Raw genomic sequence first — 12,956 nt, forward strand, 5'->3', positions numbered from 1 at the left:
ATTACATTTGGCCCTTTGAAGGCAATTGCAAGGCTGATGTGGTCCCCGGTGAAAATGAGTTTGACACCCCTCATCTAGCGGGACCTGTATGAATTTGCAAATGAAGGTCCAGTGTGAGACTTGAGCTTCTGGTCCTGTACAGCATCCTTGATAGTCAGTATTTTGTTCAGCTGTGTGGCAAAAATTGCCTTTCACTCACCAATGTATTTTTGTAGCATTTTTCACCATATAACATTGACTGTTACAAATCTCTTCCCATTATTTCACTGGCACAAAGTTTCAGGTGAAGGAGAGGAAATAAGACAAGCAGCAGGACAAAATAAAGTCTGCTTTCGCAGTGCAGAGCTTTAATGCATTCCCTCCCCTGTGCTAATCTCTGTAACTTGATTAATTGGCATGTGGTGTGTTACAAAAATCCAGGGAATGGCAAAACTGATTCAATATCAATTAGCTAAAACAGGAACAGACTTCCCATGGAGACCCTAGGACAGAGTTGTATTTAACTGGGCCCTTTCAAACACAAGCCTTCTCAAATGATGAACAGTAGAAAATCTCACTTAGGGCCAGTTGTTTAAAGAAATTAAAAACTGTGGAAATTAGCCACTGAAATACACTTGGATAAGTCTGCTCTGCCTTTAATGTGTCTGTCTATTCATCTCAATAAGACATCCAATCCTTCCTCCGAAGTGATTTGAATGCCTAATATTTGCTGAAATGCTTTAGTTGGATTTAAACAACATAATTGAATTTGCTTGTTGCATTCAGGGGAAATGAAGGCTTGGGAATTCATGTGATTAGATATGTGAGCATGCTTATTTTTATAAGTGATTCTTACTTATTTTTCTGTCTGTGAACCAAGAATTAATAAACAGTGGGTCTGCCAAATATATGAGGCTGTATTCATTGGAGTTACAGGCTTTATCTGTCATTCTCCAGAAGACTAGCTTGTCCCTGGGGGTTAGAGGTGATCTGCTTAGTGGCAGGTTTTGCTTGAACTGAATTGGATATAGATTGCTTTGTGTTTAGATACCATGTGTTCTTAGAAACCTCATCCTAAACAGAATTGTTGTAAAATAAGTTCCTAAGTGTTGTTCCTTTTGTTTAGAACCTAGTGAGAGAGACAGATAAACTAGAAACTCTATACAACACAATCAGCATAATAAAAGGGTTATGGCCAAGGCACAGAAGGAAACCTTTATTTCTGGAGGTAATAATAGAAGGCTTACTAAAGAATCTTAAAGAGAAATTAGAAGTGATCCAGGCAGAGAAGGTGTGCTGTGTTCCAGATAGTGGGAGTAGCAGAGTTGGAGGCAGGAAGATACAAAGGAATGTGAAGAATTCCTGGACTGCGTATTGTGGAGGGGCTGGAGGTGGGGGGGAGTGATAGGAAATGGTTAGAGACAGGGGTATAAACTGCTTCATGAAGGGTCTTCCAGGCAACCTTATGGAATTTGTGCTTTATTTTAAAAATAATGAGAAATCTTTAAAAGTTTTTTATGCATAAGAGTGATACAGTCAGATTGGCATTTTAGAAAAAGAATTTTGCAGAGTAGTTGATGGAATAGAGCAATGTAGGGAAAGAATGGAGATGATGAAACTAATTAAAGATTATTTATAATCATCCAAGAAACCACTGCAGGGTAAGACAGAGAAATGGAGGGATAACAGATAGGAAAGGATGGACTTGAGAGTGTTTAGTAGGTTGAATCTACTGGCCTTGGTAGCTGCACAGGGAAAAGGAAAAGCATTTGAAAATAACTCTTACTTTTCTTTATCGGTATTATTCCCAAGGCTAGGGATCCCAGAAGGAGAAATGTGTTTTGGGATAGGGGTCAAGAGAGCTAGTTGAGTTTGTGATATGTTTAGGTGAAGGATTTGCAAGTGAAGATGTCCAGTAGGCAGGTACATATATGTGTCTGGGTGCTGGCCCATTGTTAAAGATGGAAGTGGAGATTCTGATCCATACAGATGGTAGCTGCAGCCATGAGTTTAGCTGCTTTCATCTAGGGTGAGGAAGCAGAGTTAGAAGTGTACAAAGCTGAAAATGAAGCCTGAGGAATACAAATATTAGCAACAGGAAAGCAAGGAGGGGGAAGCTGTGAAGAATGACCAACTTAACTGTGAAGAAGAGGGAGGGTAGTTTGCAGCATGAAATGGGATTAGTGGGAGTTTCATTTGTTTTGTAGACTGTCTGTTTAAGGGGAAGAATTGAATATGTTTACTGAGGAGAAAGAGTCAGAGATTAAAGGTATAGGAGGCCTGAGTGATTTCTAAATAAGAACATCGGAGGAGACAGAAAATGATGGGTTTGGGTGTATTCAGGTCACTAGGAGAGGGTTACTAATGCCTTGAGCTTGACTAGAGAGGAAGATATACCTTTTTTTTGTTGTTGTTGTTGTTTCTAAACTAAGATGGGCATGAAGGATTGAAGCATGACTGCAGAGGCAAATGCATTTATGAATAGGAATGAAAGGCTAGAAGTTGGGGACTCTCTTACCTGATGACTTCTCTTTTCTCAGGAAGAAGGAAGAACCAATTTTATTTTGCCCCTAGTGAAAGTAGTATAGGTGGGATAGACATTTTCAGGAGTGAGATAGATGATTAGAATAGTCTCTGAAGTTAATTGAGGAGAACAACTAGTACTTTCTTCTCTGAGATTTGATTCTTGACTCAGCACATGCTTAGAGAGGCAGTCTTAAATTAATTAAGTGATTAAGAAGAAATGAATAGAGGATCTGCTGTGGTCAAGGCACTGTGATGACCTTCCTTATGCTTGAGGTCACACCTGTTGTACAGAAACCTTTCCTGTTCCTCCTAAGTTGGTTAAAAATCACAGTAGAGTTTCTACTGTGTCTTCTTTTACAGTAAGAGTTTCAAATGCTGCTGTTTGGCCATTAGTCTCTTTTTACCATGCTGACCTCAATCAGCAGAGTATGTGGTCCCTATATTCAATTTTGGATTATCACTTTACTTTAGAATAGTTCTAAGTTTACATAAAAATTGCAAAGACAGTGCAGAGAGTTCTCGTGTACCCCACACTCAGTTTTCCCTATTATTGACATCTTACACTAGTATGTGTACTAATTAGTGAGCCAATCTTTATGTATTGGCTTTTTGTATTGGCTTTTTGCCAACCTGTATTTGTTTTTGTCTGTATTTCCAGACCGCCTTTCTGTGGCCTTTTCAATGATCTTTGGCAGTGAGAGGAGCACTTGTCTATTGATAATTCAGAAACATGAGTGGAATCAGCAATTTAAACAGTCTCTCTTATTGTCTTCGGAATTGTCTTGTACTAACCCCTACTTCTTATCTCTTTGAGAAATCATACAGTTGAGGTGGGAAAGCCTGTAGACAACAAGAAATACCAACTTGAATTTTATGTCAGTATAACCCTGCTGTCAGGTTTATGTGTCTTTTAAAAAGTATCATTATCTAGTAAATACAGTTTGTTAGACAAAAAAATCTTTTAAAAATGGGTTCATGAGGAATAAATAATGAAAAGAGTGTTTTTTGATGAAAAGATTGTATACCATCACTAGGGGTAACACAAGCTTTTTATCTTCTTTGCCTCTAGATGGCACTGCTTTTATACTGGCCTGTCATTTTTGAGTTACGCAATTTGGAATTAAAAAGTCTCTTCTGCTTAACATTATGTTCATGTTCACTAGTGCACTCTGCTTCCATTTCCCACCCAGAAGAACACAGAACTAGGAACCTCTTTTGTTTGCTGTAGGAGTCCATTCATAACAAAGCCATTATGAGTGATATGGAATTGGCTGATGATTTTGTAAGTAAAAATGAAGAGACCATCTGTATCATGTAATCTGCAGTGAAATCATTCTGAAAAATTTTAAATGAGCCTGTCTTTTTTCTCCACCTCCCCTTCCAAAAGAAGCTGTTTGACAACTCTCTTGTGTCCTATGGGCACCTTTAGGTTTTCATTTCTGAGTTCTCTTGCTGTCTCCTCAACAGCATTCCCCACCCCCTGCTCCATGCTCCCTATGGCCAAAGAATTCTCTTTACTTGTTTTTCAAGACTAGTGTTTTTTTTTAAATTTCCATCTAATAAAGCTGGTAATCTCTTGAATTAGATCCTCTCTAATAGAGCCATACAGCTAAATTAAACATTTAAAAAATATCAGTTTGCAGAAATAGTTTATGACTGTAGGCATAGCTTCATTCTAAGACAAAGCACATCAACACCAAAATGTCAGTTTGGTACTATTACTGAGGGGTTTTTTGTTTTTCTTAAATATATTTTATTGATTATGCTGTTATAGTTGTCCCATTTTACCCCCTTCACTCCCCTCCACCCTGCACACCCCCTCCCACCCACATTCCAACCTTTAGTTCTTGTCCATGTGTCATACTTATAAGTTCTTTGGCTTGTACTTTTCCCATACTATTCTTAACCTCCCCCTGCCTATTTACTCCCTACCATTTATGCTACTTATTCACTGTACCTTTTTCCTCTCTCTCCTCTTCCCACTCCCCTGTTGCTATTCCTCCATGTGATCTCCATTTCGGTGGTTCTGTTCCTATTCTAGTTGTTTGCTTAGTTTGCTTTTTGTTTTAGGTGTGGTTGTTAATAACTGTGAGTTTGCTGTCCTTTTACTGTTTATATTTTTTATCTTCTTTTTCTTAGATAAGTCCCTTTAACACTTCATAAAATAAGGGCTTGGTGATGATGAACTCCTTTAACTTGACCTTATCTGAGAAGCACTTTATCTGCCCTTCCATTCTAAATGAAAGCTTTGCTGGATAGAGCAATCTTGGATGTAGGTCCTTGCCTTTCATGACTTGGAATACTTCTTTCCAGCCCCTTCTTGCCTTCAAGGTCTTTTTTGAGAAATCAGCTGACAGTCTGATGGGAACTCCTTTGTAGGTAACCGTTCCCTTATCTCTTGCTGCTTCTAGGATTCTCTCCTTCATTTTAATCTTGGGTATTATAATTATGATGTGCTTTGGTGTATTCCTCCTTGGGTGCAACCTCTTTGGGACTTTCTGAGCTTCCCAGACTTCCTGAAAGTCTATTTCTTTGCCAGATTGGGGAATTTCTCCTTTATTATTTGTTCACATAGCTTTTCCACTTGTTGCTCTTCCTCTTCCCCTTCTGGTACCCCTATAATTTGTATGTTAGAATGTTTAAAGATGTCCTGGAGGTTCCTAAGCCTCTCCTCATTTTTTTGAATTCTTGTTTCTTCATTCTTTTCTGATTGTATGTTTTTTTCTTCCTTTTGGTCTACTCCATTGATGTGAGACCCAGTTTTTTTCCCATCACTATTGGTTCCCTGTGCATTTTTCTTCATTTCACTTAGCATAGACTTCATTTTTTTCATCTAATTTGTGACCAGAATCAACCAATTCTGTGAGCATCCTGATCACCAGTGCTTTGAACTCTGTATCTGATAGGCTGGCTATCTCTTGGTTGCTTAAAAGTATTGGCTCTGTGGCTTTGATTTTTTCTTCTGTTTGAGCCATTTTTTTGGGGGGGGGGTCTGTTCGCACCTGTTACATAATGAGGGGCAGATCCTTAGGTGTTCACCAGGGAGGGGTAACCCTCATTGCTGGGTTGTGACACTGTATGTGGGGGCAGGGTCAGAGATGAAACAATGGTGCTTGCTCCACTCTGTCAGATTTCAGTCCCCTCTGCTGCTTCCCACAAGCAAATTGGGCCCTTGTGGTGCTGGTTCCCAGTTGGGTGGGCTTATGTATGTGCTAGGACCCTGTGGGTCTTTCTAAGGAACTCTCCTGTGAAGCTGGGAGTCTCTTCCGGCACCTCAACCTCCACAAGTGTTTTCATTCAGTGCTTTTAGGCTTTATTTCCCGACACTGGGGCCTGGTTTGTGAGGTCTGTCCCACGGCGGGTTTTCAACTGGTTTATTTGCATGCGAATGTGTGACTGCAGACAGCCAGTTACCTTGAGTGCCTTACTGGGTCTGCTCGTTGCCTCCCAGTGCCGGTGCCCACACCCGGGGTCTGCCACCGGGATCTACTAGCCACCACCTGCACCCTGCATGCCTGGGTCTGCCAGCCACCACTTTTTCCTGTCTCAACCTCTCTCTGTTGGCCGCTGACTCTGTCTCTCTTACCAGTCTGGATAAATGGTTGTCAGGACTTCCATACAGTTCAATTTTCTGACTGTTCTGGTTGTTTTTTTTGTTTGTTTGTTTCTAAATTTTTGTTGTCCTTAATTTTGGTCATGCGAAGAGGCACAGTGTATCCACCTATGCCTCCATCTTGGCCGCAAGTACCCAAATTTTTTTTTCCAACTCTAAAATCTAGGTGCATCTTATGGTCCAAAAATACGGTATTTATTATAAAATAGTGTTTGTTTCATGATGAGAATAGAAAAATAACACAATGAACTACCAGAAAAGTTCTGGAGCTCAGTTTCTGAAAAGTAAGGATAAGAGGCTTCTGTGTCACTTCAAGCACACCATCCTGAGGCTCTCCATGCTCAATGTGTGACAGATGTGGCACAGCACTTACAGGATACAGGTAGTGTGGCTCAGGTCCTGCCAGATGCACAAGGAGCCTGTCTAGTTCATATGAGGTGCTCTGGCCATGATGATCAAAGAGAGGAACTTGAGATCAGCAGGGAATTGTTCTGAGAATGGCCAGGAGGGGGACAGCTGTGCCCCTCCCTATACTGGAGTGTGGAAGAGTCTCTTAGGTTGGTGGTCCTGTTTAGAAGATGACGCCCAGTGGTCTTATGCTTGCTTTGTTGCCTGAGTGTCTGTGTTGAGGAAAAGCTGCAACTTTCCCTAGGACCACTTGAACCACCACTTCTCACTGGGGTGGGCAAAGTACCAGAAGTCTGTGTGGTCTTAGCTCCTTAGGGCTGCTGGCTGAAATTTTTGTACTTCACATCCTGTCCATACTGGAGAAAGCGCCCAGGGTGAGCACCTCAAGCAGCAGCTCTGAACCACAAAAGAAGAGCAAGATGCTGTTCATGATGGCTTCCAGCTGGAGCACATAGGTCTGTAACAACATGTAATAGGAAGCCATCAGGGTAGATGGGAAGGTCAAAGCTACACTAACAGCAAGTGGCATCTTTTGTTGGCAGAGGTTTCCCTTTGTATCAACAAATAGTTCAGTCACTTACATTCCAAGGTAAAGGAGGAGCATCACTGTATCAAATACTAGGTTGACTATTGGATATGGTAGCAGGAGACATTTATACAGAAATATGAAGAATTCTAGCAGGAAATAGCATAATAAATACCACCTGTTAAAAAAACACAATTTTCACAGGGGCGGAGGACAACCATTTACCTTGCAGTGCCATCTTCAGGCCTATGTTTATTTTTAAATCTGAGTAGAATGGATTTCTTGCACCTGCTTTTTCTCATCTGTGAACTACTTGCCCTGGCTCCTGTAAGCAGTTGCAGTAGGGGTGGAATTTGGGTCATTTGGGTTTGTGCAATGGCACTTGAAAAAATGTCAGAGAAATAGAAATGCTGGTGGAAAAACAAATGACACAGCCTACTGTAGTCAACGAATGGATATCTAATTTAATTTCATCAACAGTGGGTGTCTCTCAAAGATGAAGCTAAGTGAGAGGCAGCCACTTAAAGGTCCCTGGAATCAAAGGTGGAATGTGTTTCAGTCCCAGTTTGGTTGCTAAATGCTAAGTTATCTTAGCCTCTCTGTATCTTCACCTCTCTGGATTTCATTTCCTTATTTGGGGTTGGCTTAGTTGATCTCCCATTAGAGCTTATGTCCCAGCTCTAATGTATGTTTTCTCTAGACATAATAGTTTACTTGTTTTTATGGTCTTATTACTCTGTGTTGTACTGTGCAGATGGCCTAATGAATTAGTGCTTTTTCTTCTTTCAGAGTTTTCTAAACTTTTGTCTTTAGTGTATGTTTCAGGTATTTTTTTGGATATAAAGATGTGTTGCATATATTATTAGATCTTAATAGTTATTTTTTTCATTTATTTTTGTTTCTTCTTAAAGTTTCTACTGTAGCATGTCTATTTATTTGTATATTTTTAATTTTTTTATTGTTCAGTTACTGTTGTCCCCATTTTTCCTCATTGCCTTCCCCTGCCCTGCCCACACCCACTCTCCCACATTCAATCCCCTCCCCACACACCATTGTCCTTGTCCATGGGTCCTTATAGGTGTTCCTTACTTAACTCTTACCCTTCCTTACCTCCTTATTCCCCTCCCCACTCCCCTCTAGTTACTGTCAGTTTGTTCTTTATTTCCATGTCTCTGGTTCTGTTTTGGTTGCTTGTTTGTCTTGTTAATTAGGTTCTACTTATAGGTGAGATCATATGGTATTTGTCTTTCACTGCCTGGCTTACTTCACCTAGCATAATGCTCTCCAGGTCCACCCATGCTATCATGAAGAGTAGGAGTTCCTTCTTTCTTTCTGCTGAATAGTACTCGATTGTGGCAATGAACCACAGTTTTTTGATCCACTCATTTACTGATGGGCATTTAAGCTCTTTCCATCACTTGGCTATTGTTAATTGTGCTGCTGAGAACATTGGGGTGCACATGTTCTTTTAAATTGATGTTTCAGTATTCTTAGGGTTAATCCCAGCAGTGGAATTGCCAGGTCTAAAAGCAGTTCTATTTTTAGATTTGTAAGGAATTTCTATACTGTTTTCCACAGTGGCTGTACCAGTCTGCATTCCAACCAACAGTGCATTAGGGTTCCCTTTTCTCCACAACCTCTACACCACTTGTTGTTTGTTGATTTATTAATGATAGGCATTCTGACTGGTGTGAAGTGGTATCTCATTGTGGTTTTAATTTGCATCTCTGTGATGGTTAGTGATGTTCACTGTCTTTTAATATGTCCCTGGGCCTCTGTATGTCCTTCTTGGAGAAGTGTCTGAAGGACCCGAATGGTCCTTTGCCCATTTTTTAATTGGATTGTCTTCCTGGTGTGGATTCATGTGAGTTCTTCATATATTTTGGAGATCAAACCCTTGTCCAATGTATCATTGGCAAATATGTCCTCTGATACAGTCAGTTCACTTTTCATTTTGATGTTTTCTTTAGCTGTGCAGGAGCTTTTTAATTTAATGTAGTCCCATTTGTTTATTCTTTCCTTTATATCCCTTGCTCTAGGGGACATATTGTTGAAAATATTGCTGTGTGGGATATCTGAGATTTTCCTGCCTGTGTTCTCCTCTAGGACTTTCATGGTGTTGTGACATATATTTAAATCTTTTATCCATCTTGAGTTTATTTTTGTGTATGGTATAAGTTGGTGGTCTAAAATCTTAATAGTTTTTTAAGAACAGTCTTGAAGTGACTGATTTCTTTTAGTTAGCATTCTTTTAAGCTATACTATATGTTAATTATATGTTTGATATGGGATATTTTTCTAGTACACAAATTAATACAGAATTGTTAATATAAAGTATTTACTCTATGCCTCCTTAAATCTTAATGGAATACGTGCTGCTCCTTGGGAAACATTGGTGTGTTTTGAATTTGTTCTTTCAATCATCCTCATCCTGTCCTAATATTTTTGGTATGTTTTCTGTACTTACACAGACATGCCAGTGCTTCCGATTGATCTACTAAAACTACAGGGTTGGCACAAATAACACCCCTTTTTAATTACAAAACCATAAGCATGTAATTCTTTAACTTAGCAATATTACACTCAAGCATACCATGTGACATTTCAGGTGAAATGTTCAAATTAAAACTATAAATTATTACATCCATGTTATTACTCTACAAACCCACTGAAGCAGGCGTTACTTCTCCCAGATCCTGTATATTGGCCATGATGAGTAATCACTCCTGAAAGCAAAAGTGGACTCCCAGAAAATTGTATGTTTGATTTTGCTGGACACTTAGAGGAACTACTAGCCTGCAGTTGCCTCAGTTCATTTTCACAGCCTGAGGCTGTCTCTGTGTGCTCAGGCAATGTGACACTGACTGCAGGAGTCTACCAGAACTGCTTTATTTTTGTGTTCATTTTTATTTTGAGCATAAGTCCTTTAGGGCTGGCTACCTGACACCCAACTTGGTCAGATACTGCAGACTTTTACTTTGGCCTCGCTTGCTGTGGTAGGTTGTCACAACCAATGTTCAGTTTTTCAGTTGATACTCTGGATAGGCACATATTCTCAGTATTTGTCTGACTTTGTGTTGAGCTCCCCCCACCCATTGTGTTACTTCTTCAATGCTTTTAAGAATTTTTGTGTTTTTTAGTAGATTTATGAGGAGATTTTATTCTAATTATCCAGCCTAATATTACTAGAAACAATAGCTAATTTGTTTTTTTATTAAAATGAGGTTTTTCTTATTTCATGAGAAACAGTAGCTAATTTATTATTTTATTAAAAAGTGTTTTTTTTTTTTATGTTTCATGAGACATCAGGTGGGAAAAATGGTAGATTCATTTGTTCATTCTCCTTCTTGAGTCAGTCTCCTAGCAGGTAAAGACCTGCTCTGCTGTTAAAGATGGGGACACTTTATTTTAGCAGTAAAGCAGCTTATGAATAATAATACCTGTGGTTAGTAATTGTGATTGTGATGATAATGAGGAGAATTTATTTAGCCATTACAATGTGCCAGGTACTCTATTCTTTTCATGCATTACTTTATTTGATTATTATAATGTGTCTGAATTTAGTGTTGTTATTCCTACTTCACAGAGCATTACCTGAGGCTTAGCTACCATATCACTTGCTGGGCTTTTCTTGGATAGTAAGTGGCCCCCGTCCTGGGCTTTGGAGATACAGGGTTAGAAAAGTCCAGCATACTTCCTGCCTTTATGGACTTTACAGGATTTAATTCCTAGACTATACTTTCTACCTAGTTTCAGGACACACTCTAAGAGTACTGTGGATGGTCAAGGATATACTGTTAGAGTTGGAAAGCCTGATTCACTGGTATTCACACTAGCATTGAGGATAATGTCTCTTGTGAGGAAATGACTATAAGTAACACAAAAGTAAAATGGAGAGATGAGCAGAGATCAGAACAGTATCTTTTAATTCCCTAAACACTGTCCATTCCCTAAACACTGTAGCATAGTGCTTTTGTTTGAAGTTGGTACTAAATGAATGTTAATTTAGTATGTTCATTGCCTATTAGACAATGGATTTTATTCCCACATTATGTCTTTTGATATGGACGGACAGGATACAATTTTTATTTATTTATATTATTCCTCTTGGTTTACAGTTATTTGCCGGTGTAAAGGATGGAGAAAGCCTGCAGCTCTTTGAGCAAAGTTCTCGTTCTGCCCATAAACAAGAAACACACACCATGGAGGCTGTGAAGCTGCTCGAGTTTGACCTTAAGCAGACACTTACCAGGCTTGTGACACATCTGTTTGGAGATGGTAAGTTCTCAAATGCCTCTGTCTTTGAGGGCTTAAATATTCATTACTAACCATCATTCAGAAATCACTGATGCTAGTTGTGTCTAGATTTTTTGGCCTAAGTTGTAGCTTAATGGTTCAGGTCCATCGTGATGTAGAACTTAATAGATTTCCTAGTTCATTCCATGTGAGGAGTAGGAGGATATGAAAGTAGAATTAATTATGGAAAGAAAAATGATGATATCCTGTGATGAGAATGATATGGATTAAGATCAGGTCATTCATCAATGGTGAAGAAGTGTATAGATTGATGAGTGTTGGGACTTGCATGATGGGGCAAGATTCTTTCTTGTTTCATTTTATTTATTTAACTTAAATTTTTTTCAATTACAGCTAACACTCAATATTATATTAGTTTCAGGTGCACAACATAGTGTTTAGACAGTTATATAACTTACAAAGTAATCACCTCAGTAAGTTCAGTATCTGTCTGACACCTTACAGAGTTATTACAATATTATTGACGACATTCCATATGCTGTACTTTACATCTGCATGACTATTTTGTGACTATCAATGTGTACTTCTTAATTTCTTTACCTTTTCCACCCAGTCCCCCAGTACCTCTCCCCTCTAGCTACCATCAGTCTGTTCTCTGTATGTATGAATTTGTTTTAATTTTGTTTATTCTATTCTTTAGACTCCACATATGAGTGAAATCTTATGGTATTTGTCTTTCTCTCACTGACTTATTTCACTTAGCATAGTACCCTCTAGGTCCATCCATGTGGGGCAAGATTCTTAACCAGGTGATTGGGTCCTGTGGAAAATTTTACATAATTATATATTGATTACTACTGTCAATAATAAAAATATGAACAGTGAGTTACCTGGAAGAACAATATTGTTAAGAGCTGGACTCTCACTTTAGTCACTTGCCCTCGATTATTTCTCTAAGAAAATCTTTGTTTGTGTTGTACCCCCTTCCAATTATTTCCAACTTCCTTGAGATAATATTTTGTTTTTAGAAAGCTGTAAAGAGAAGGTTGGGAGATTTTTCTTAATTGTGATCTATGATTTAAAAATGTTTAAAAGCTAAGTAAGCTGTTATCCTTGTGAACTTTTTAAAACAACATCTTTATTGAGGTATATTGACAAAAAATAAACTACACATACTTAAAGTATACAATCTGCTAAATTGACATACAATAAACTGAACATATTTACATACTTTTATTAGTTTTGACCTAGGTATACACCTGTGAAACCACCAGCAGAATCAAGATAATAAACATGTTCATCACCCCCCAAAATTTCCTCCTGTCCCTTGGTATTTTCTCCTGCTTGTCCTTCTCTGCATCTCCTCACTCCAGCCAACCAGTGACTTTCTGTCACTATTAGTTAGTTTTCACCTTTTAGATTTATGTAAATGGAATTCTGTAATGTGTACAGATTTTTTTTGGCCTGGTTTATTTTACCTAGCATAATTATTTGGAGATCCATGCATGTTGTAGTACATATCAATAACTTAGTCCTTTTTATTGCTAAGCATACCATTCCATATTTTGTTTATACATCCTTCCACTGATAGACATTTGGATTATTTGTAGTCTTTTGCTATTGCAAGTAGAGCTTCTAGACACATTT

At 38.7% G+C, this 12,956-nt stretch overlaps 1 protein-coding gene and 1 pseudogene across 2 annotated transcripts in view; one reads left to right on the forward strand and one right to left on the reverse strand.

The window, feature by feature from the left end:
• The window catches only part of FARS2 (phenylalanyl-tRNA synthetase 2, mitochondrial), a 555,715-nt gene that overhangs the window by 150,909 nt on the left and 391,850 nt on the right, over positions 1 to 12,956 (forward strand). For both annotated transcript variants that reach the window (XM_036026519.1, XM_028513542.2), the window contains exon 4: positions 11,171 to 11,330. In XM_036026519.1, coding sequence (XP_035882412.1) covers positions 11,171 to 11,330 — 160 coding nt within the window. The remainder of the gene's footprint in view (positions 1 to 11,170; positions 11,331 to 12,956) is intronic.
• Positions 6,353 to 7,886, reverse strand: LOC118500737 (annotated as a pseudogene).

Source organism: Phyllostomus discolor, chromosome 5 (genome assembly GCF_004126475.2).
Source record: "Phyllostomus discolor isolate MPI-MPIP mPhyDis1 chromosome 5, mPhyDis1.pri.v3, whole genome shotgun sequence".
NCBI lineage: Eukaryota > Metazoa > Chordata > Mammalia > Chiroptera > Phyllostomidae > Phyllostomus > Phyllostomus discolor.